This window comes from Notamacropus eugenii, chromosome 3 (genome assembly GCF_028372415.1).
Source record: "Notamacropus eugenii isolate mMacEug1 chromosome 3, mMacEug1.pri_v2, whole genome shotgun sequence".
Classification (NCBI taxonomy): Eukaryota; Metazoa; Chordata; class Mammalia; order Diprotodontia; family Macropodidae; genus Notamacropus; species Notamacropus eugenii.
Genome location: NC_092874.1, coordinates 420,407,486 through 420,432,103, shown reverse-complemented (window position 1 = coordinate 420,432,103; position 24,618 = coordinate 420,407,486). Strand labels below are relative to the sequence as shown.

The 24,618-nt window shown below is 39.2% G+C and overlaps 1 protein-coding gene across 3 annotated transcripts in view; it reads right to left on the bottom strand.

The window, feature by feature from the left end:
* EGFR (epidermal growth factor receptor) overlaps nt 1-24,618 on the bottom strand; it is a 232,257-nt gene that overhangs the window by 28,972 nt on the left and 178,667 nt on the right. For 2 of the 3 annotated variants that reach the window (XM_072598193.1, XM_072598194.1), the window contains exons 13-19: nt 22,903-23,035; nt 18,394-18,484; nt 17,033-17,190; nt 13,247-13,285; nt 10,930-11,071; nt 9,676-9,798; nt 8,472-8,570 (exon numbers count right to left, since the gene is read on the bottom strand). In XM_072598193.1, coding sequence (XP_072454294.1) covers nt 8,472-8,570; nt 9,676-9,798; nt 10,930-11,071; nt 13,247-13,285; nt 17,033-17,190; nt 18,394-18,484; nt 22,903-23,035 — 785 coding nt within the window. Of the gene's footprint in view, nt 1-8,471; nt 8,571-9,675; nt 9,799-10,929; nt 11,072-11,585; nt 12,071-13,246; nt 13,286-17,032; nt 17,191-18,393; nt 18,485-22,902; nt 23,036-24,618 lie in introns of those variants that run through there. The other variant, XM_072598195.1, reaches the window with a different exon arrangement.

Here is a 24,618-nt window from a genome sequence, read left to right as displayed (position 1 = left end):
GAACCCAAATGCACACTTATCAAGGATTTCATTAGAGAGCCAGAAGCAATTATCTGTTTTCCTGGGGCTGTGGAGGGAGGAGGAACTGAGGAAGGAGAAGGAGGAAGTGGGGGGGGGGGGAAGGAAGGTGTGTGAACTTTCCCACATCCCTCTGATGAGAAAACCAGGCAGTTATACACAGTGTTACACCTACACCCATTCACCAAGGATTGCCAAATCAGGGTCCTGAATTTGACACTAATCGATGAAATGTGTAATTTATTTAACTTTCCTGCCATTTTTGGACACAGAAAGCCTCCCTCTTAAAGAGAGAAAACCCTGCTCTAATAAGAAAAAGAGAGCCCTAAATTTTCATTCTTAAATTCTAGGACTTTTGCTTCAAAGTATGAATGGTAGATAGAAGACTGATTCTGTGACACCATAGTCACTGCCCAGAGAGGCAGGAGAGGCCAATTGGTCTGCTAGTGCTTTGAGCAGAACCTGCATGGTCAAGTTTTGTTCTTGGCTCCCCCAGTGATTTGGGCTCAACTCAAATTCTGTCCTTTTGCGTTTTGTTGTTTGAGTTTTAGCTCTGAAACAGCTATGATGTCCCTCCCTCCCTGGTATGTTGTGAATAGCAATGTCCTACTAACAGCTAAACGGCACCCAGTAATTTCCTTTCGGTGGAATTGAAAATTCTGGTCTTTTGATGTTATCTATATTCAGCCCTAATTCCATCTCCTCCAAAAAGCCTTGCCTGACCTCCAAACTGAGAGTGACCTTTCACTCTATAACTCTTTCATCCCATTTTGCACCATTTTGATCATGCCTGGGTCAGTGAATGGGCTTGGAGTCAGGAAGATCTGAATTCAAATCCAGCCAATATCACATCAGATACTTTCTATCTATGTGACTTTGGGCAAGTCCCTTAACCTCAGTTAACCTCAGCTTCTTCTACCATAAATTGGGATGAATAATAGCACCTTCCTCATTGGAAAAGACCCTGATATTGGAAAAGATTGAAGGCAAAAGGAAAATGGATCAATAGGATGATCATGGAAACAATGAAAATGAGCTTGGACAGACTTTGGGAAATAGTGGAGAACAGAAAAGCCTGGCTTGCTATGGTCCATGGGATCATACAGAGTTACGCACAACCGAATGGCTGAACATAATGACAACAAAACCTCACAAGGTTGTTGTAAGGAGTAAATGAGATATTTCTAAAGAACTTAGCATATGGAAGGTGTTATTGAAATAATTTTTCCTTTCTTAATATGTACTTGGCACATAGTAGGTGTTATATAATTTTTTTCCCTTTCCTTTTGCCCTATTTTCTGAATCACAGTATTTCATATAGTCTCCTTTCTAATGTCAAGGCTCATGTCATAGCTAAAGTTTGCGTATCTCCTACTCCTGATTCCAGTGGTCCGTCCATCATAAATCCCCATTATAGTTTTTAATTTGAACTGAGATAAAGTGAACTGTGTAACTACTCTAGTTGTAAGAACAAGTCCTGGCTCTGATATGCACCATACGTTTGACCCTGAGTAAGTCATTTTCTCTCCATGGCCCACACTTTTCTTGGCTACAATATAGGTTAGGGCTAGAAGATTTCTAAAGTTTGCCTTATGTTCCTATGAATTACTTTAGACTTAAAGCTACAAGGGACCCCAAGCAGACATCTGGTCTTATCCTTACAGATAAGGAAGCTGAGACCAAGGGAGGTTAAGGTCACACATCTAAGAAAGGATTTAGCAGACTTCCTTGTCTTGACTGTCACACTAGGCCATGAAATCCTTCAGAAAAGACATAGTCCCTGAGCACTGAAGATGTTTACTGAGTGGTAAATGAATGAAATCAGTACCCAATGAAGCCAACTGGGAGGGCTATTTTCCTGAGTAGGGGGAATATATCCTTAGAAGTTAGTTTTGATAAGAGTATTTTAAACCATGTGTTCTCATTCTTCAAACATTTCTTCATGGAATGCTGGACATTTCTTCATGGAATGATGGAGGTAGAAAGATCCTCAGGTGTCTGGGTAGATCATCCCTCATTTTTGTTGTTGTAGTTACAGCTAGGTGGTACAGTGGATAAAGCACCTATTCAGGAGTCAGGAGGACCTGAGTTCAAATCTCACCTCAGACACTTGACACTCACTAGCTGTGTCACCTTGGGCAAGTCACTTAACCCCAATTGCCTCATCCTGGGTCATCTCCAGTCATCCTGATGAATATCTGGTCACTGGATTCAGATGGCTCTGGAGGAGGAGTGAGGCTGGTGACCTGCACAGCCCTCCCTCACTCAAAACAAAGTTAAGTGTGCGTCACATCTCTATTTCTTTGATGGCACGGTCTTCTTCAGCAATGAAGGACAAACACACACATGTTGTAGTTGCTCGGTCATTTCAGTTGTGTCTGACTCTTTGTGACTCCATTTAAAGTTTTCTTGGCAAAGATATTGGAGTGGTTTTGCCATTTTCTTCTCCAGCTCATTTTACAGGTGAGGAAACTGAGGCCAACAGGGACAGCTAGTAGGTGTCTGAGGCTGGATTTGAACTCAGGACTTCCTGACTCCAGGTCCTATCCTCTATCCACTGGGTCATCTAGCTGCTTCTCATTTTACTGATGAGGAAACACTATGGTACAAAGGAAAGAATACATTGGAGTCAGAAGACAAGAGGTTTAAATCATAGCCTTGCCAACGACTAGCTGTGTGACCTTTGGCAGAGTCACAACTTCTCTGGGCTTCAATTTCCTTCTCCTTGTATTGCATGAGAATGTTGATTTTAGATGACCTCTTAGATCCATTCCAGCTCTGAATCTATGATTTCAGTGGAGAAGTGACTTGACTGTCCCATAGCTAGTCAGAACAGGACTACACCCAAAGTTCTAACCCATATTACTGACTCTTTCCATCATAGCTCTCCTTGTTGCACCATGTAATTCATCATCAGTCAGTGAGTATTTATTAAGCACCTGCTACATGTTAGGTACTGTGCTAGGTACTAGGGGATCAAATACAAAGACTGAAACATTCCTTATTCTCAAAGAGCTTATATCTTATCAGTCATGCTTCTGTTTTCTTCCTATCAAGCCAATGTGAAAAGACATAATGGTGCCACTTGGCCCAACATAGTCTTTTCAGCGTTCTAGTTGCAAAAAAGCTGGAAGCTTCTTTTATTTTATTTTTCCTGAGGTACTAACAATACTATTTTGAATTCTCTTTCCATCATCATTGCTGAATTGATGCTAGAAAGTTTGAGGCAAAAATCAGCACACAGCTGAATTACAAACAAGTACTAATCAGGTCTCTCCCCTACATCTGGGAAGCTGTACAATCACAACACCAAAGAAATTCTCTTTCCTTCTGATTTCCTTTAGATCTGGTCGAGATTCTGATCCATGGTGTCTTTATTTTAGTGGAAAGAAAAAAATTGCAAACCTGAGCCGTTCAAGCCACCCATCTGTTGCACAGTCTGCAAGGAACTGACCTAGAGACTGGGAACTTGGGGGACTGAATGTGGGAAGTGGGTTGATGGGCCACACAGAACATGGCCCTCTTCCCAATTCTCAGTGCCTATTAAATCTGATATCCCAAATGAAACTAGGTCATGGCTCCCCCCCCACCCCGAAAAAGCATAATAGGATCATTGTTCAGGCGGGTGTCCCTTTCAGAATGTGCAGAAATTAAAGTGAGCTTTGTTTTTAGTTGTTTATCTTGGAAATCATTAAGGTACACCATGACCCACCCCAAATATGCTTGGTATTCCTCAACAATCTCCTAAACTAGCCCAGCCCCAGAGGGACTGGTCCTCAAAAACCAAACTAAAAGATAAAAACACATGGTTTTTGAGTAGCAAATTCAGGTTTTTGGTGATGTTTTGGTGACCTTGAGATGCCTGTTGTTTATGTCCCATCCCCACAATGATTTTTCAGTCTTCTTCTTTGTCTCTGTATTTTTTGAAACATTTTTAACGTATGAAGAGTTGGAAAGGATTTCTCTCGTTAACCAGATCATCAAAAGTAAACATGGTCTGGAATCTGTGTGTGCGTTAGTTGCCAGATGCCTTCCAACAGCGGGAAAAACGAGCATGTTCACTTATCTGAACCACTTAAATCACACGCCTTTGATAATTCAAAAGAACACCATTTCATTTCATCTACAACTATACCATGAGAATAATTTTCTCCTACACTCAGGGCCAAAGCTGGCCTGTGGACATGAGGACTTTACCAGATGCTGTTCATCATGTTTTCTCTTTACTCACTGGCCCTCATCAGTCTGGTAAAGTTCAGACTGGTATGGTTATTAAGAGAAAGATGATAGGAATTCAGAGAAATCTACAAGGGATCATAGGATCATAGGCATGTAGATCTAAAGTGGGAAGGACTTTAAAGAAATCATGTAAAGTGAGAAAAAAAACAAAATTGGAAGGATGATAATCACAAAAGGAAAGGCGAATGATAAAGCATGCACTAAAAATACTGATGAGGACTCCAAGGGAACTGAGAAGGATTGTAATAGTCTATGCTTTGGAATGAGTTAAATATAAAGAATTACCAAGCAATTTGCTTGTTTATATTGCTGGTAAGTATTGTTTCTAATAAAACATTTAATTTTAAAAAAGAAAGTGGATGGTTCACATCACATTTGAAAGTTAGTAAAATAATTTTTAAAAAAGTCTCCTTTAAAGTATATTGGGAGGATGGGACAAAGAGGGCTCAACCCTTACAGCATGGTCAGGTCTGCCCATCAGAATGGGTTACACAGAACACGCGCTACAGCCGTACTCTCTTTGGCCAGTCTCCCAAATCCCATTCCAGTGGTCCACCTTCCTTAGTACAATTGCCTCAGAAGAGCTAAAAGAGACAATCTGGCACCTAGCCCAACTAACGCCCTCATAGTGATAATTAAGGAGTGAGAAGGGGAATAAAGACGGGAAGCATGCAAAAGAGAAGAGAAAGTAAATAAAACAAAGACAGAAAAAAAGGCAAAATAAGAGAAAGAAATGGCGATTCTAGGTAGGTAGAATTACTTATCTTTAGCTAGGCTTTGAAAGGTGGTGTTAGGTAGTGGGGAGAGGGTGACCTTGAGGGTCCAGGAGATCCGTGTTCAAGTTGTTCCTCTGATACATACTGACTACGTGTCCAAAAGTAATTCCTTCTACTTCCCAGTGCTGCTGGCAGCTTTTAAAGGTTTTAAATTGGAGTACAGTCCTTATTTCTTCATAACATATCTTGTATCCTTCACTTTTCTCCACTCACACAGTTGCTACTTTGGTACAAGCCCCCATCTTCTCCTGCCTGGCCTCTTACGATAACCTTCTGGTTGAACTCCCTGCTGCAAGTCTCTCCCCATTACAATCCAGCCTCCACGCTTCAACCAAAGTGATTTCCGGTTCTTACCATTGCTGTATCTCAATAAACCCCCAATGGCTCACTCTTTTTTTGAGGACCAAACAGAAAATATTTGGTGCCTAAAGCCCCTCACAAACCTGCCCCTTCCTATCTTTCTAGTCACCTTATAATTTAATTGCATCTACCCACTCTACAACCAATGTTTGCACATGATGTTCCACCACCAGCTCTGTGCCTTTTTCACTGGCTATATGTTCTCACTCCTTATCTCCATGCTGACTTCCTTCAAGATTCAGCCCAAATCCCACCTTCTGCAGGAGGTCTTTCTCAGCGCTGACCCCTTTCCCTTGCCCCTTCCCATACAAAGACACTGCCATTGTCTTCTCTCTGATATCACCTTCCATTTACTCTCTATCTCATATAAACAGTTATTTGCATGTTGTCTTTCTCATTAGAGCAGGAGCTCCTTGAGGAAAAGAAAACTTAGCTTTTACTTCTCTTTGTATCCCTACTGCTCATATAGCACCTGCCACATCTTAGATGTATGTTGTTCAGTTGTCTCTGACTTTATATGATCCTGTGGACTTTTTTCCATGGGATTTTCTTGGCAAAGATAGTGGAGTAGTTTGCCATTTCCTTCTCCAGTGTGCCCCCATTTTACAGATGAGGAACTAAGGCAAATAGGAGTTAAATGACTTGCCCAAGGTCACACAGCTTATAAGTGTCTGAGGCTGGATTTGAACTCATGTCCTCCTGACTCCCAACTTGGTGTTTTTTGCTACTACCTGCCACATAGCAAGCCCTTAATGTATATAGACTAACTGACTGATTAGTATTGGTCAAGGGCAGTCCTTCATTAGATATTTTCTACACTGATGAAGTCAGAGGTCCAGTCCAAAGGACTTTGGAGATGATCTAGGTCACTTTAATCATTTTAAAGAGGGAGAAATTGAGGCACAAAATATTGAAATGATAGTGGAAGGATATCTACATCAAATGAAGCAAAGTTACAATAAGTCAGTAACATCTACTTCTTGAAATCATTTTTGGGTCCAAGACTCTTTCCAGCTTTTTATATGAAAGGGAGTTTCAATGCAGAATCTCCTGGAACACACACACACTCTCTCTCTCTCTGTCTCTGTGTCTCTGTCTCTGTCTTTGTCTCTCTTCCTCTCTCTGTCTCTCTCTCTCTCTGTGAAAGCCTGGATTATTCTCAGGACACCTCAGAACTATTTGTCTTTGCTTCTCCCTCTATGAATTGCTAAGGGTGATTAGAGTCAGGGTCCATGTTTCTTCCATTAAACTATCTCTCTGAGAGGTTTTGAAGCAGGAGAGTTAGGAGAGGGGTGCCAGAACCAGTATGTGAAAAATATTACATTTACCCCTTTTGCATTCCCCCTACCTCAGCTGACACTCTCTAGTAAATGCTTCTCACTGTCTCTTGTTAGGAGGTAGGTGGTGTGGTTTGCTTGTAGATCATTAGAATGGGACGTGTATTTATTTGATAAATCTATAATTAATTTCAGTGATGCTAAACTGATTAGTGGAGCATCTTGTATCCAGAAGGATTCTACCAAAGAAACCCCATAAAAGCAGGGAGGGGTTCACAGAGTTAATTAATTCTGGTGTGAAATGCAGAGAAAGTGTTTTACTTGGCCACAGAGGGATACATCATGTCAATGTACATTACAATCAGGCCTATGTTCCATTAGTTTCTTCTTGTGTTTTCATGCTGTGTGTTGGATCCAAACGAGGGGAAAAAAATTATCTGACTTCTGTGACCAGGCTTCAACACAAAACTCAGTTTTTAGAGCTTTGGAAATAGGAAAGTCTGAGTTTTTCTTATTTGTTTTGTATGAGTATTGCAAAGAAAGCTAAACTAGAAATTATATCTCATGCAGTGAGGTGGCAGGACAGATTGAGCACTAGACCTGAGGTCTGAAAGATGTGAGTTCAAATCCAGCCTTAGACTTCATATCTGTGCAATAAGTGACACTATCTATCTGCCTTGGTGTTTTCACCTATGAAGTGGAAATAATAATAGAACCTCCCTACCAAAGTTGTTTGAGGATAGAATGAGATAATATCTATAAAATGCTTTGTAAATCTTAAAGAGCTACGTAAATAGCAGCTAGTGTAGTTATTAAATGTGTGACCTTGAGAAGTCACTTAACCTCAATGGCTTCCGTGTCCTCATATAAAACATGATAATAACAACAATGCCTCCCCTGTTTACTTCATATGGGGTGCAATGAGGATCAGATTTGTTGAAGCCTCTTAAGGTTACAACGTGCTTCTCACGTTTTTGCATCATTTGATATAGGTCTCCTTCCACTATGAATGACCCTTGAGAAGCAATTGTGTCGATAATCCAAACATCCTCATTTAGCTTTGGGACAAGTTCCAGGTATTTTTACTCTATAATCTTTTTTCTTCATTTTCCCCTCAATTCCAATAAGCTTATCTTCCTAATTATGTTTTGCTTAGGCTAATGTTAAAATGAGCTTGCATTTCCTGAGCATATTCAGAGTGACAGCCGTAAAATGAGACCTGGGAATATGGCAAACTGTAGGAAGATGCTGTCACAATTGGAAGTGCCACAGAATAAATAAGGAACATACAGATAACTGAGAATTGACTCCAAATATATATATTTTGTTCCCATGGGAATGGTGGAACACAGAGCTTCTATACTGGGCAAAATGTAATGCATTTAATCAATCAACAAGCATTTAGTGCATTTGCAAAAAACATTTAAACTCAACTACTCTAAAAAGTCATGGACTTAAAGATAATTTTGTTTTGTGGATCTCAGTGTTTAACTTTCAATTCTGGAATTCTGAAATCTTTTCTCTGAGCCAAGCTAGGGGAGACAACACTTTAGGAGACAGTATGGGAGTGAGGAGCTTCATTCACTTCCCTGCATCATCCCACCTACAACAGAGAGAAGAAATGGTGTTCTTCTTCAATGTTTAGAAAGGAATCCTGAAGGAAAAGCTTAAACAAAATAAGGATAGACACATTACAATGTGCTTGCTTCAAGAAGAGGAGCTTCTGCAGCCAAATCTCCAAATTATATGAAATGCAAGGTACATCAAGATTTTTGTCTATAGACTGAAAAGGAAAACTCACATCAAGAATTTCCTTATTGGCTTTTGGAGAAGTAGCCTCTCTTAACTCTTTAATGGCAACAGGAATCTTCACCTTCTCTCCTTCTGGAATCCACAGTCCCTGCAATAAGAAGAATGATGAGGTTATTAGCTAGAAGGGCTCATCCCTGGTACTCTGGATTGCAAATGTAATTATTTTTATTGAAAATACACCCCATATAGATCCATAAAGGATAATAGAGAAGTACAGAAGAGGGCATAGATCAATCAGACAATGTAATAGGACTTCCACATTAAATTTAATATATTTAATTTTTGTTTAATAAGAAAATTTATTAATAACATTAAACAAAACAACAATAAATATTTATTAAAATAATATATACATATCTTAGATCTATGAGATATAGAAAATAAAAATAAATAATAATGCATTTGAATAAAAATTTTAAAAATAAAATAAAAATTAATAAAAATTTAATATACTTTTAAAAACTTCAAGCTAGAAATCTATGGAGTCATGTACAATCCATTCATTCTGTTCTTTGGGTAACGATGTGTTCATGCTTGTTGATCTTGGTCAAGTTCACCATAAAAATTAATATTTAAAAAACAATAAACAATCAATCTAAGTTACTGCTTGCCAAGGAGGACTGATAACAACTCTGATTTCTCATGAACTATTTTGAAAGTAGGACGCATTACATGAGTAGATTTACCTAGATAAAGGAAATGGCAGCCATGAAGCTAATGTCTAACAATAAACTGTTCGACAAATATGGGACTTAAAGAAATTAGACTATGGACAAGGAACAATTTTAATGAAAACAGAAAACAAAACCTATTTTAGGACTAGATGCCATATACTTTCAAAATGTTCCCTTTTCATGCTTTATCTATATTCACTTCATCACTCAAAAACAGGTAACTTTTCATGACAAAATGTGTGGGGTCCATGGCACAGGTTGTCCCTAAGGACACTGATCCACCACAGAAGCTACAAAAGCATTAACAGTCTGAGGAAGACTTTGGAAAACTCCAAGTCTTTGATGCCACAAACAACATGTGGTAAAAATAAGTGAAAATATAACTATAATAGACTTCTGTTGCTGTTGGTTGTGGTACTTGGCACCTCTCACATGTCTATGTATCCCTATCCACAGTCCATGTGTCAGATCAATCAAAGGCTATTTATCCACCTGATGACTGTGTCTAGATCATCTTACCTTATACACTGTGCCAAAAGCTCCAGAGCCAAGGACTTTGATCTTTTTAAATTCTGTCTCCTTTAGGATCCGTAAAAGAGCCTGGTTGGGAGCTTCTCCACTGGGGGTGAGAGGCTCAACTAGCTATTAAGAAAAAAAAATGAAAGGACCTGTTGAAAATGTGAATGATACATAGGGACAGTGAAAACCAGAAGTTCGGAGCATAAACATTCATAGAGGTGAAATAGTAATGAAAGGCTATGTGTGGTTCTTATTTAGTCTCAATTAATTACCAGGCAATTTGAATAGAAAAGAGGTACTTTCTCCAAAGGAATAGAAAGGGTGGTTGAAGATAGAAGCAATTCACATGTAAGTGTTGCCTGCTTTGTGGAATATATAATGATCCAACAAAGCTGACTATAGAACAATGTTTTGTCAAGTGAGTCCTTCTATCCCATCACTTTGGTTATAATATTGGAACTGTGTTTCCATGGAAGGCAAAATTTCTCTCAAGCAAGAGCTGAAAATATTTGGTGAAGAACGTAGCTAGGCAGTGGCCCTCTTGATGGTATGCTGGGATTATGAGTGGAAAGGAACTCTGAGGGCATCCTCTCATTTTACAGATGAGGCACCTGAGGCCTAGGAGTTTAATTGCCTTGGCCAATGTCACATAGGAAAGTCAGCCTCCAAGACAGGACTTGAAACCAAACTCAGTTCTCTCTATTGGCATTATTGTCTGGCAATAATTGGTGGAATTGTGATTTCCTGCCCCTTTACTATCAAGGATTGTATTAAACTTCTTGAACTCTGTACATCATACAGTCTAGCATAAAATTGAACCCACAGTAGGTGGTTAATAAATAGTTGCTGGCATGAATTGATATATAATATCAAGTACAGCACCTCACGCCAGTAGCTTCCTAATGGAAATTTCTTGTGATGTATGTATTTTCCATTCATGATATTCCATTTCCTTAAGTAAAGTCCTACACGGATGCCTCATCATGGTATGGAGACAACTCTGGGTTCTCTAATGATATGAAAGCTTTGGCCACAAAGCCCTCAAGAAGAGGTCCAGTGGTGGACTGGATGTGGATGACCTGAGGACCAGCTGAACTCAATTAGTCTTCACTCATCACTTGAAGGTTAATCAGAGGTAGAATTTGAACCAGGTCCAATGACTCTGGAATTAGAGCATTTTTTACTATATCATACAAGTCTAGTCAGTTCTGTAATAAGCTCTTAGCCAGGAGAGAAGGAATCCTGGCCTCTTACCTCCCTTTCTTGCAGCAGCCTGCGCAGTGTGCGTTTACGGACAATACGGCGCCTTCGAATGAAGAGACCAATGCCGAGCACCAGCACCATCAGTAAGAGAAAGCCACCTACAATCCCAGTGGCGATTGAAGGGATCTTGGGGCTGGAAAGGAGAAGGAAAAAAAAGGAAAGCATGTTTTTTGGTCTTAAGATTGAGTGTATTTCTTGTGTTTTGGCACATTGACTATTAAAAGTGAGCACTAAATTCCCCTTCTCCTCTGCCCCATAGCTAAAAATCCTCAGCAAAGACAAAAAAAACCCAACTATAAATGCTACATCCCATCACATGATAATGGGAAACATAGGAAATAACTGCCTTAATTCCTTCTGTAGGAAATGGGGTAGGATACAATTAAGGCAAGGAACAGCAAAAGCAAGAGGTTATGACATCTAAAGTAGAGAAAAAGCTGACGTGGAATAAGACGGTAGAATAAAACAATAAAAGATAAATAAAAATGATGAATATCAGGGCTCAGAAACAGGTTAAGGTAAAGAAGGAAGTGATGAATGGGTGAAGGCAAAAACATAACAATGTCTTGTTCTTTCCTTAAAATCACAGAGAGGGGCAAATCAATAGCACTGCCAAGTCATCTGTCCCATGAGAAGGAGGTCAACTGTTTTTGCACTTAGTAGTATTTTATTTTTTTCCAATTACATGTAAAGATAATTTTCAACATTCATTTTTGTAAGATTTTGAGTTCCAAATTTTTCTCCTTCCCTCCCCCTTCCCCAAGAGAGCTAGCAATCTGATATAGATTATACATCATGTTAAACGTTTCCATATTAATCATGCTGTGAAAGAAGAATCAGAACAAAAAGAAAAAACCATGAGAAAGAAAAAACAAAAAAAACCAAGCGAAAATAGTATGCTTTGATCTGCATTCAGACTCCACAGTTCTTTCTCTGGATGTGGATAGCATTTTCCATCCTGAGTCCTTTGGAATTGTCTTGGATCACTTTATTGCTGAGAAGAGATAAGTCTATCAAAGCTGATCATCGCACAGTGTTGCTGTTACTGTGTACAGTGTTCTCCTGGTTCTGCTCACTTCACTCAGCATGTAAGTGTTTCCTGGTTTTTCTGAAATCCACCTGTTCATCGTTTCTTATAGAACAATATTATTCCATTACATTCATATACCACAACTTGTTCAGCCATACCCCAATTAATGGGCATCCCCTCAATTTGGAGTCCTTTGCCACCACAAAAAGAGCTGCTATACATATTTTTGTACATGTGGGTCCTTTTCCCTTTTTTTATGACCTCTTTGGGATATAGCCCTAGCAGTGGCACTGCTGGATCAAAGGGTATGCACAGTTTTATAGCCCTTTGGGTATAGTTCTATACTGTTCTCTAAAATGGTTGGGTTAGTTCACAATTCCACCAGCAATTCATTAGGGTTCCAATTTTCCCACAGGAGGAGGCCAAATCTCAAAGAAGACTAGATTTAATCAAAGCTCACTCGTTCAAACCCACCAGAGGAAAACAGGTCTGGATCAGTGGAGGCTAAATGTAGACTGATTTTGAAACTGTAGTTAGTATTTTAAAGTAAATGAAATAATTTGAATGTTATGTTGATACTATTTCTACCTGTGAAATGGAGAGCGTAAACATGAAGCCAGAAAACTGTGGTGGTTGACACTGTCTTTGTTAGTAGGGCCTAAAACTGACCTACAACAGTGTTGGAACAGGCCTTATAACCACTGGCCTCTCACCACTCCAATCCATTCAGAGGCCAAAATGGCCCCATTAACCAATCTGCACAATGGGTTCCAGTGGATCCCTAGTACCTCCAGGATCAAATGGAAATTGTCTGGCATTTAAACCTCTTTGTAATCTGTCCCCTTTCTACTTTTCTAGTCCTTTACATTTTACTCTCCTCCATACGCTCTTCTGTGTTGCTACATTTGCCTAGATACTAATTCCTTGAAAAGCTCCCTGACCCCCAAATCTGGAATGATCTCCCTGTTCACCTCCACCTGTCATTGCCTGGTTTCCTCCGAGGCTTACCTCAGATTCTACCTTCTGTAGGTCCCTTAGCTGGTGGTACCTTCCATCTTAAATTACCTTCCATATAATTCTGTGTATATCTTGCAATTACCTGGTGATTTACATGCTATCTTTCCCCTTGAAAAGTTAGCTCCTTGAAGGTAAAGAATTCTTTGTTTAGCCTTTCTTTGTATCCCTTGTGTTTAGCACAGTATCTGAGTCATTGTAAACACTTAACAAATGTTTGTTGATTGACTAATGAATTGGTAGATGTATACATGCAATACTTACCCAAGTGTGGGACAGCCTTCAAGACCTGGACCTTCACACCTGCAGAAGGAAGGAGAGGAAAAAAAACCTATCATCATTACCATGCCTTAAAAATTAATCAAAGTCAACGATTCTGCTGCATCCTATTAGTCACAAATGAATTCTCATTACTTCCTTTTAATCTGATCAGCCACGTGACAAAATATATTAAATCCCCAAGCTGACATTTACACTATGCTTTAAAATTTGCCAGGTGAGTTTGCCAGGAGAGTATTTTCTCTAATAATTGTATTAATGGCATGGCCCACGTTGGAAAAGTGTTAGAAATATGTTTGCTTTAAATTACTGAATACAGGAATGTCCCATAGGCTTATGTGCCTTACGGTAGTCTATATGTCTACGGGTAAAACTATGGCTATTGCCCAGATGAAAAGTGAAAAATGCAGTCACTCTTGCAGACATTTCCAGATGTGTAGCCCTGTAGGTAGAGAACATCGGGATGCTTGACCACTAATTTAAATTTTAATTTAGGTGAGTGAAGCTAAGAAAATTCGAGTAATGTAAATATGAAAACAAACTCTTGTCACTTCCTCTGGACCTTTTACATTTTGAAAGATAATTAGGCAAAAGCCCGACTGTCTACTGTCATTGCTAACACTCACTACATGGTAGGTTCACTTTTTTGTCCTATCATACATGTCTGTGGTGAAATGCCTTACACTACTTTTTGCCTGCAAGATATCCTGAGAAATACATGGCAGCCTCCTTATCCCTAGCATGGTACTCTTTACTCCCAGCTCTGAATGCAATGTCTGGTAATAGTAGGTACTTAATAAATTCTTGTTGACTTAACCTGCACTTTGGATCCTTTAGAGAGTATGATGCTCCATAATTCACAGTCATACAGCTGCAAAGTTGTCTCTATCAACATACTAACTGCTCAGAACTAGTTAGTACAGATTCAGACAAGTGGATGGGGGTTTGGTTGACCTTGAAATTCAGGAGTAATGGGCTCAGATCCTACTTCTAATACAGACTAGCAGCCTGATTGTGAGCAAGTCCCTTAACTTCTCAGTGACTTCAGACAAGTCTCATTAAGAATAAACTATAAGTGGGATGCAGATTTGAATTAGTGGAGGAAGGTTCTATAGCAAGAGTTCTATGCTCTGATGAAATAATTGGTCTAGACCATTTTCTTTCTCAACTACTACCTCCTCTCACCTTCCCCACTTCAAGTACACAGATCAATTTTTTCATTACTATCATGCTTTTTAAAATGAACTTTCTCCATAATTATTAATCTGAATCTAATTTAACTGGTCAGTTTCTGTCTAATTTATGGCCTTTTGGAGGTGAAACAAATTGTAACAGCATAGGTTACTTCAAGCCCTAATCAAAATGAGAAACTATCATTTTATAATTTCCTAAGCTTCCTAAGACCTTCCCATGCCCTCTACTTTTCATTCATTGTCCCAATGTCAAAGAAAAATGAAGATCTGAGTTCCAACTACTGAAAATTCCTCCTGGGTGCTTAGTTGAATTAATGGTAGAATTTATAAACCTGTTGACACAGAATTTGTGGGACCAAGCCATCGACGATAAGGCCAAGCATTATTAATTGCAGAGCAGTATTTCTTTTCATACTCCTTACTCAGCTCTTTTGCCACCTGAGGTTAAAATGATTTGTGGTCCCAGGAGAAGAGAAGTACAGAAAATAGAAACCATTATAAAAGTTTAAAGGTTTAATCACATTAACATGTCCTCTTAACCACTGGGATTATAAACTGTTAGCATGTTCTCTATTAAAGACTCTTTTCCCTTGAGATGATAGCTTTAAATGGTAATTGTGTAAGCAAATGTCACAGATAGATTGGGGTGGGGGGGGGAACCCTCCAATCCATATTTAGTTAAGATCTACTTCCTATTTCTCTTGAGTAAAAGATTATGTTGAGCCAAACAAGGGCTAAGGATGGACAAATTAGTTGTTCAGAATTAAAGGAGATGAGGTTGGATTGTTTTTGGGAAACTGACAAGTGTTTTCAGTGATTCCCAAGCTGCTTAATGATATAAAAACACATTTTAAAAAAATCAATTTTTTGGGGGTAATTCTGTGTGACTACTTATGGGATATTGCTACTAAAGAATCAAAACTGAAGGGACTCCAAAGGGTAATGACTAGATGCATGGTGGGTGTAAATGGGCCATGGAGTATTACTGCCAACGATGACTCTTACATACGAAATGTTGTCAAATACGTCATTGAACACATGTGTGGTTAGAAAAGGAAGGGGGTTGGTTACATAGTGAGGGGGAGAGTTAAGAATTTGTTGTTCAGTCATTTCTCAGTTGTGTCTGATTCTTCATGACTCCATTTGGAGTTTTCTTGGCAAAGCTACTAGAGTGCTTTGCCATTTCCTTCCCAGCTCATTTTACAGATGAGGAAACTAAGGCAAACAGGATTTAGTGACTTGCCCAGGGTCATGCAGCAAGCCAGATCTGAACTCAGAAAGATTAGTCTTCCTAACTCCAGACCCCACACTCTATCCACACTCTATTAAACTGTCCTATAAGAATGACATACATTTTAGCAAAACATTTGCTGAAGTATCTCATTTTATCCTTAAAACAGGAGCACAAATTTAGAATTGAAAGGGACTTTTGAGGTCATCTAGTCCAATCCCTTTGTTTTACAGATGGGGAAACTGAGCCCCTGAGAACTGAAGTGACTTGTTCAATATCACACAGATAGGCCATGGTACAGCTAGGATTTGAACCTACATGTTTATCTGCAAATCCAGTACTCATTCTACTGTTTCAAGCTGCACTAGTAGCCTAGAATGTTAATATCCTGAGGAGAATTTCCAGTGTTCTAGGTTGGATCCTGTATGGAGGATTTACTGGAGCCCATACACACAAATGGCGATGATAAGATGGGCTGTGATCGTGATCTCACCAGGGCAGGGCGTAGGTGCCCAAACCCATGAAATCATGGATGTGCTGAAATTTCAAACTATATTTAGTACAGACGTGCTACCTTTCGTATAAGGAGATAGGGCTTCTGATCAACTGTCAAGAAGGGATGTTGGCTAAGAACAGGTTGATTGAGCTCTTGAAAATAATGAATTCTGAACTTCAAAGAGAGCAAGCGGGAGTTGTCGGAGAGGACTTTTAATGATGTGATGATGATAATGAAAAATTTTAATAAGCGTTGGACAGACTACAGGAGCCTTAGCTCCCTGGTTAGTGGTGTTCACTTGCATCATGTCATATTCACTCTGACTTAGGAAGGTTTGGAAAAGTCTCAAAAATGTTGAGTGACTGATTCTTTACATTTTTTGAACCTAACCAATGAGACTCCTCTGAACTTAGCTCTGTTTCTTTAATCACACTAGAAACAGGGATGCTGAATGGAATGAGCCTCTTATGGGAAAATACCAAAATTCAATATGAAAACAATTGGATAACTACTCCTGTGGCTTGAGGACACTTATTTTTATGACCATTGTAGCCTGTACTAGTACTAGGCTTACCTTCCTATGCCGTCAATCCTGCCAGAAGAGATGCTGCTCCAGTGAGATTTTTGCATTTGCATTATATTAAATCATTAATCAACCCACTCACTAAGATAATCAAGTGTTAAGCCCATGAATTCAGATCAACAAACAGGAACTAGTTCGACTACTTGGTTGTGTTATTGTGGCAGAAAGATGGTCCATGCTGATGCAACCTTAGCTTCTTGTCAATTGCTTTCAGAGAAATTAGTTTGTAATTTTACATTTTTTTTTGGTAGTTAACGGTTTTACTTACCCATAAGTACAATTAGGATGGCATCGTTGGCAAACCTTATTCGCATCAGCATATTTCCAGACCAAGGTATCATTTTCTCCCATAATTCCAGCTGGACAAGTCTTGACACAGTGTGGACCATCTATATAGTGAGCACACTGTACACATTTGTCAGGACCCTAGGAGAAAACAAAGTAAACATATAAGCCTTCTTATCCTTTAAGGTAGCAAATATTTTCTTCAATTTTGTATTTTATCCTAAGAAGAAAATAAGGAAGCCAGACATTCCAACCCAGATATTGAATCAATGTGGTATCATGGAAAGATCTCACAGGATCTGGACTCAGAGGATCAGGGTCTGCCATGCAAAACTCTTAGGGAGCAAGTCACTTGACCTTTCCCTCTTTAAAATGAAGAAGTTGGACCAGATGATTGCAAAACTCCCTTCAGTTTTTAAATCCTAATTTACATGCTAATTCTAAATTCTTCATTTTGTCTTTGCCTAGAGCCAGGGGTGGAGAACCTACAGCCTTGAGGCCACATGTGGCCCTCAAGTGAGGCACTACTTGGGGATCTAGAGGGCCACATGTGGCCTCAAGGCCACAGGTTCCCCACTCCTGGTTAGACATTCAATGAGGGACAATCTATCAGGTCATTCAATTTGGGGCAGCGCTAATAGAATGTTCACCCCTTGCATTAAGTCTAAAATTTGCCCTAAACTTTCACTCCCACCTTTTCACCTTGGTTGCTCACACTGGGGACTTGGGGGGGGGGGGGAATTAGATAGAATAAATACAGTGCCTTCTCCATAATTCTTGAAGATGCCTTCTGTGCATCCTTCTCTGCTTACCCCTATTCAGTGAGACTTCTCTATGTAAGGCTTAATATATTGGTCTTTCAACCAGTCCTCAGAAGGCACGGACCTACTGTCATGGAAACAATCGTGGTTGCTCTCCTGTGGAAGTTCTCCAATGTGCATCCTAAATTGAGTCACCCAGAATGTTTATGAACATGAGAAGAATCTGAATCACTAATACAATTAATAGACCAAGCTCCATGAGTTCCTCAGTAAGAAGTGAGCAGAGGAATCTGTATCACATAGCCTAGTGCTACGGGTATGTTGGTTATATAAGCATGGACTAAGAATTAGGCCTGGAAGGGAGAACAAGTATATTAAAGGATGAATACAAGCGAAATTTTACTACCTAGGACACTTTACTACAAGGCTTCCAGGGGATAAATCTAAGCTATTCTGCAGCAACCCTTCTAGGGGTTATGGATTATGATCAGTGTACTCTCTGAATAAATACAGAAAAAGGCTGGGTCCTTATTCAGGTGGTGTTAGTCCCTTGTGAGTGTAGGGTATCCCACATGTTCCTTACCGGTCCTGTGCAGGTTTGATTCATCAGCTGGGGCAGACACTCAGGGTGACATTGCAGACATTTCAGATTCTCCATGTACTCCCTTGGCTCTCTGGGAGAAGAAGGTATGAAGAAAACTGATGAGCACTACTCACTGGCATTCTGGAAGAATCTTTCTTTACTCAATATGGTTTCAGACGGGTTCGCATGGCAGGTTTACAATTGCTTGCTAGACAAAAAGCTGATCCCGACCCATCATAGAAATACAGCCCAACTTAGTGGCATTGGTTTGAGGTCAAACAGGTGTAACCTCAGAAAAAAAAGATGACTCATGATTGGTTTAGATTTCTTGACCTAGGCCCATAGTCACCTGTGTGCTACAGAGAAGCATAACAATGAATTATAATAAAAACTTTTTTCCTACATTTCTCAGAGGCATGCTTTTAAAAATGATCCAAGAAAAGTCTTAAGTAACCTCTTAATGAGACTGTAAACTTTGAAAGTTACAGGTAGGGAAATGTTAACTGCAGAATGGGGAGGAAGCAAAGTGAGGTATATTAACCTTCTATTAGTGAAGGATTATTAAAAAGCTACAGATGTGAATCAGATTCCTCCCCCCCAACCCCTATCACCCCTAAGGTTTTACTTAGAGATTACTTTCAAATAAGTTGTAATGCCAGTTGAGGAAAAAGTTGATGTCCAATTCAAAAGATGCAACGATGATGACAGATGTTAAGAAAAGTGAAATGTGAATGTTGATTAGGTCCACGTCTTTGCTCTAGGCAGCACACAACAAATACTTAAACATGTAAATTTGGCACAGATGGTTCAGATTGCAAGGAAGCACTTTCATTTGAGGCAACCGGTATTCATTAAATCAAATCCCCCTCATAATTTGACACCCAAATTCATCTCTTCTTTTATTGTAGGCACTTAACGAAGGGAATTTTCTTACAAAGGTACCAGCTACTGAATAGTAAGTTGCTATACAGTAATATGAAAGCTTCTAGTTAGGATACCACAAATGTTATTTAATTAGTTTTGGTTGCTATGTTTCCTTAATAAGAATTGTGCTGGAAGTATTTATACATGCCAATGTGGTTGTGCAAACATTCCTTCCTTGATGTTAACACTTAACAATATTCTAATTGAGCATAGCTGTCTCTGCAAGGGTAGTAATCCCAGCCCAATGAATCTTGGAGAACTCAGATTTGTTTTCTGACCACCTTCCACAGTCTGGGTGTGATTCTCGATATGAGAAATCAACTTGATTACGTTATGTCCAGACCTGATGAAATCTAGAAGGTTGGAGCTTCTACCTTCTTATATTTCTACCTTGAAATATCAAGTTTTCTCCATTATTTAATTCCATCTTCTTGAACTCTGTACTTTATTTATATCTGGTTATGCCTCTGGTCCCTGTTTTCTCCATTTCAACTTCAAAATTAGCTCTTGGACTTCCATTTGGATTAATCTGAAAGCTGTTAAACATTACGTTGAGTCAATTCCAAGGTTCCCACAGTATTAGTGTGTTCCGTAGGTACATGGCTTCATCGTCAAATGTCTTTCTAATTCAGTTACATTTTTGCTTTTCTCAGGGTTTTCCAAGCACAGAACAGAAGCAGCAAGAAAGAGAATTTGCATGGATAATACTTGGGGATGATGTAGCATCTTTGGGAAAGTATATTAAATCTGAAAAGCCTGCATGGTTTTGGTCTTGATTGCCTCCAAATGCTTACTGCCTCTATTTGTGAATCCTTTCATAACTGAGATCAACGTCACTCTGACTTATCAAGGAAATTCAGATAATCCACACTGGAATATGAGGTATAGATACAGACATTTAGAAACAGAGACTCCATAGCCTTATATGTCACTCCAGTATTTAAAATCTTGGGGTGAAAATAATTGTCTATTTTTTTTCTTGAGGGAGGAATGGTAGTATCCTATTGAAATTCCTTCCACTGAAAACAAATTCAGCTCTTAGAAAAGACCTGAAATCCTGAAAAGCAAAGTGATTCCTTCACGGTCATGTGACTATTAGGTAATAGACAGGATGGATGCCACATCTTCTTGACTTCAAAACTGGACCACAGTTTACTTTACCATGAAGCTTCCCTTCAAATAGAGGAAGCATAATTATTCAGAAGATGATACCTGACGTTCTCCATTCCTACTGTGATAGTAGCTGTGTGACCTTAGAAAAAACACTTCAGTTCCCCATGAACTATTTTTCTCATCTTTAAGATCTTTAAGACTATAGGTCTCAAACTTAATGGGAGGAAGAAACAACGATCATCTCTCAGATTCCTTGCTACTCTAGAACCACTCTAGGTTTTCTACGCTAGGTTATAATTTTTTTTGTTGTTGAAGGTAGAATAGTAATAAATGGTTTTACAATGGAATAAGAGGTTTAGAATCAACATTACAAAAAGAATTTTAAAGAACAACAATGCCAAAAATAGATCTGGTCCAAAGCTCTCCAAAATCCCGAGTCAGGATGAATAACTCTTCAGGCCTCAGCATGAGGAAATGAATAAGGATGATAATATATGTTACTGGGACTTTATAGGATGTTAAAAGCCCTGGGGTTAGCAAATGGCAGGGAGGGGGCATAAGTTTTCCTAATTTTGATTTCTTAAGCCAAGAAAGGCTTGGGGAATGTGCTGAGATCAAAGATAGCAATCTGAAACACAGAAAAGGGAAATAATGAGGGATATTAAACATTGTAATAGATTGGAAATGGAAGTTAAAAGTAGCATAAAGTTTTCTTTTTCTGAGGTAGCTTACACAGAGTCTTACTTTAAAACGAACCTTTTTGTGTATGTAATGGAGCTAAGACTCTTTGGACAACAGGGGAGGGAAGCATGATCTCTCTTTTGTCAGACCAAGGTCCTCACACCCTCCACTAAGAGAAATACCCAGCACATGTATCTGGATACCAAACTCACTGAGTTATAGGGGAATCCACATGGACTGATTTATTTTGCAGAAAACCTATCCCCAAATTTCTGTATTTGATACCTGTATAGTGATGACTAAATTAAGAAGCTGCTTTGGTGTTAAGCAAACATATGCCCAGAAAGTTAATTACCACAGACAGTTAACCCTGCTGCCCTAAGCCTTATAAACTGACCCGGATTGGGAGGTGGGCAATTGCATTTGAGAAGCTTAGGGTGAAACAAAAACTAGAAATTTGAAGGAAGCAGGCCTGAGAAGTAATGAATGAAAAGCAGAGCTGCTCCTTTAGGGGGGAAGTGGGACATCCTGAGACATGAAGCCAATGCCTGAAGAATACATCTTCTTCAGAGGTCTGGCTAAGTGAGGAAACATGATCCTGCGGTATTTGCAGAACATTTTGTTTTGCATCTCAAGTAAAATTATTTAACAAAGAATCCTGAGTCAGGATGAATAACTCTTCAGCCCTTAGCATACAGAAATGAATAAGGATGATAACATATGTGATTGGGACTTTATAGCAAGTCAGCTTCTCAAGGCACAAGGAAAGCCCAGGGTTTGAGCAAACAGGGGTCATGAGCTTTCCTAATTTTGATATCTTAAGGTAAGGAAGGCATTAGGAAATGTGAGAGATCAAAGATAGTTCTCAGCATTTGTTCTAGCAGCTTACACTTTACAGAGTGCTTTTCCATACGTACATCTTCTCAAACTCACAACAAGCACACCATGTAATTGGAGGAAGATCCATAAAGAGGAAGTATGATCCCACTCAACTACTTGGCTTTGGGTTAGGTTGGATTACAATGAGTGTAAACCTGCCACCCTCAGGAGAATAGTCATTTTTAGGCCCCTTCTTTTTCTATGGTAGTTTAGGATTTACAAAGAGCTTTATCATAAAGAGCCTTGAGGTTAATCCCAAGGGTGTGACTGGCCTTCACAGGATACACTGAGACTATAGGTTTCAAACTTAATGGTAAGAAGAAACAGAATTCAGTATGTTATCTGGTCACCAGGCACAAAAACATGTATAGATTGTGTTAACATGTAGAGAAAAGGGTTCTAAATTATTAGGTTATAAACAAGGCAGCAGAGTGTAGTAGAACAGTATCAGAAGATGAGTTCCAGTGCAACTTTGAGGCCACATGCGACCCTCTAGGTCCTCAAGGACAGTCCTTTGACTGAATCCAAATTTCACAGAACAAATCCCCTGAATAAAAGGAGTGGTAGGTCACTAAATAAAAGAAAAAAAAGTAGATCACCTAACCATCCTAATTTCACTGTGCATGCACTAGTGGAGGTGTCCAGCACAGGGATGAAAGCACAGGTACAGAGAAAAGGAGCATAGTATTTGCACTACAGATTTCATTGAACTGCTTTGGGAAAAATCCTTTAGAAACCTTGAGGTATGACATAAATGAGATATTATTTTATAGGGAAGCCATGAACTCAGGAGGAGATTTTTCAAACAAGTAGAAAACAAATAACTATGAATCTTTAAAAATTAATATTTCCAGTGACATGAATATTTTCCTTTTTGGTCACAGTAGAGAAATCCAAAGTAAAATTTCTTACCCTTCTAAAATGTTGCATTTCTCAACACATTTCTTTTGACGGCTCACATAGCGACAGGACAAGCAATGGCTTGAACTGGGACCCCAGCAACCATCAGATGAGCACAACTCATGACAAACATGGCCCAGAGCTCCTGAGGAAGAGAAAGTAAGTTTCAGGGGAGTGGCTCAAGTACCCCAGCTGCTTTAGGACATGAATCCTCTGGTTTCTGTGTTGTACGATGCTTCACAGAATCTCAAAGTCGGAAAGAGTCCATCTAGCAGTCCAAAATATCTCTAATGCTTATAATCTGGGTGACCATGAGCAAATTCACTTAAATTTCTTGTGCCTCAATTTCCTAATCTTTAAAATGAAGGAGTTGTATTAGATGGCCTTTAAGATCTCTTCCAACCTTTGGTCTATGATCTGAAACACTTGACCAAGAATCTCCAGTAAGTGGATAACCAGTTTCATCTTGGAGGTCTTCAACAAGGAAGTTTACTCCCTCCAGAGGCAGCATAGTCCATGTTGTGACAATTTTATGATCAATAACAGCATTTATATAGTGTCCAGTATGTGCCAGGAACTGTACTAAGAACTTTACAAATATTATTTCATCTGATCCTTACAACAACCTGGAGAGATAGGTCCTAAAATTATTAGTATTTTACAGTTGAGGAAACTGAGGTAAATGAGATAAGTGACTTGCCCAAGGTCATACACCTAATAAATGTCTGAAGGACCCAGATCTTCCTGACTCCAGGTCCAGTGTTCTATCTCCTGGGCCAATTCACTGCCATTAGGCAGTTTTTCCTTATGCCAAGCACAAATATTCCCCTTTGCAACTCATTCTTGCTCCTGAGATCATGCAGTACCAATCTAATCCCATTTTCGAATGATTGTCCTCCAAATCTTTAAGACAGTTAAGTCTTTTCCAGACCAATCTTCGTAGGATGTGGTGTAATTTCTTTTCTCATTATGATCTCTTGTCATAGCTCTTTTCTGCCGTTCCTAAACTATGTCATCCAGATCTGAGTATAATGCCCCAAACCCGCCCTGACCACAGCAGAATGTGGTAGAATGATGACAGCTACGTGATGTGGTGGAACTATATTACAGGGCAGCTATGTGGTGCAGTTGATGGAGTGTTGTATAAGAAGTGTTGTTAAGAAGACCAGAGTTCAAATCCTGAGTTAGATACTGACTCCTTCAGCCTCTGTTCTCTCATCTGAAGCGCTAGCTGTTTTTGTCATTGTTATCATCATCATTTTTATTAGTAGTACTGGCATTATTACCTCCACTAATCTGGGCATTATACCTGTCTTCAAGCAGACTTTGAATACACTGAGGGTTGTAGCCAAAGGGCAATCACTTCCCTATGACTAGAAAGCTTAGCATAGAGGCTGAATGATTACTTGCTATTTGGACTTATCTCACCTTGTAGTCTACTGAAAAGACTCCCTTTTCCATCAGAATTGTGGTCTTCAGTTCCAGTTTCTACCTCCTGCATTTATAAAGTTGAATTTTTATCTTGTATCATAGGTATGCTTATGTGTCACCATGTGATGAAAACTTAGGAAACAGGAAATCCCCAAAACTCATAATGTTAAATACTACTCATTTTTCACTCGAGAATCTTAGTTTATTTATCATATCAAAATATTGTTTGGGAAAGCCGAGAAGGACAGGGCTATTGGAATAATGGTGGCAAACAGGGATTATTCTATTATAGATACT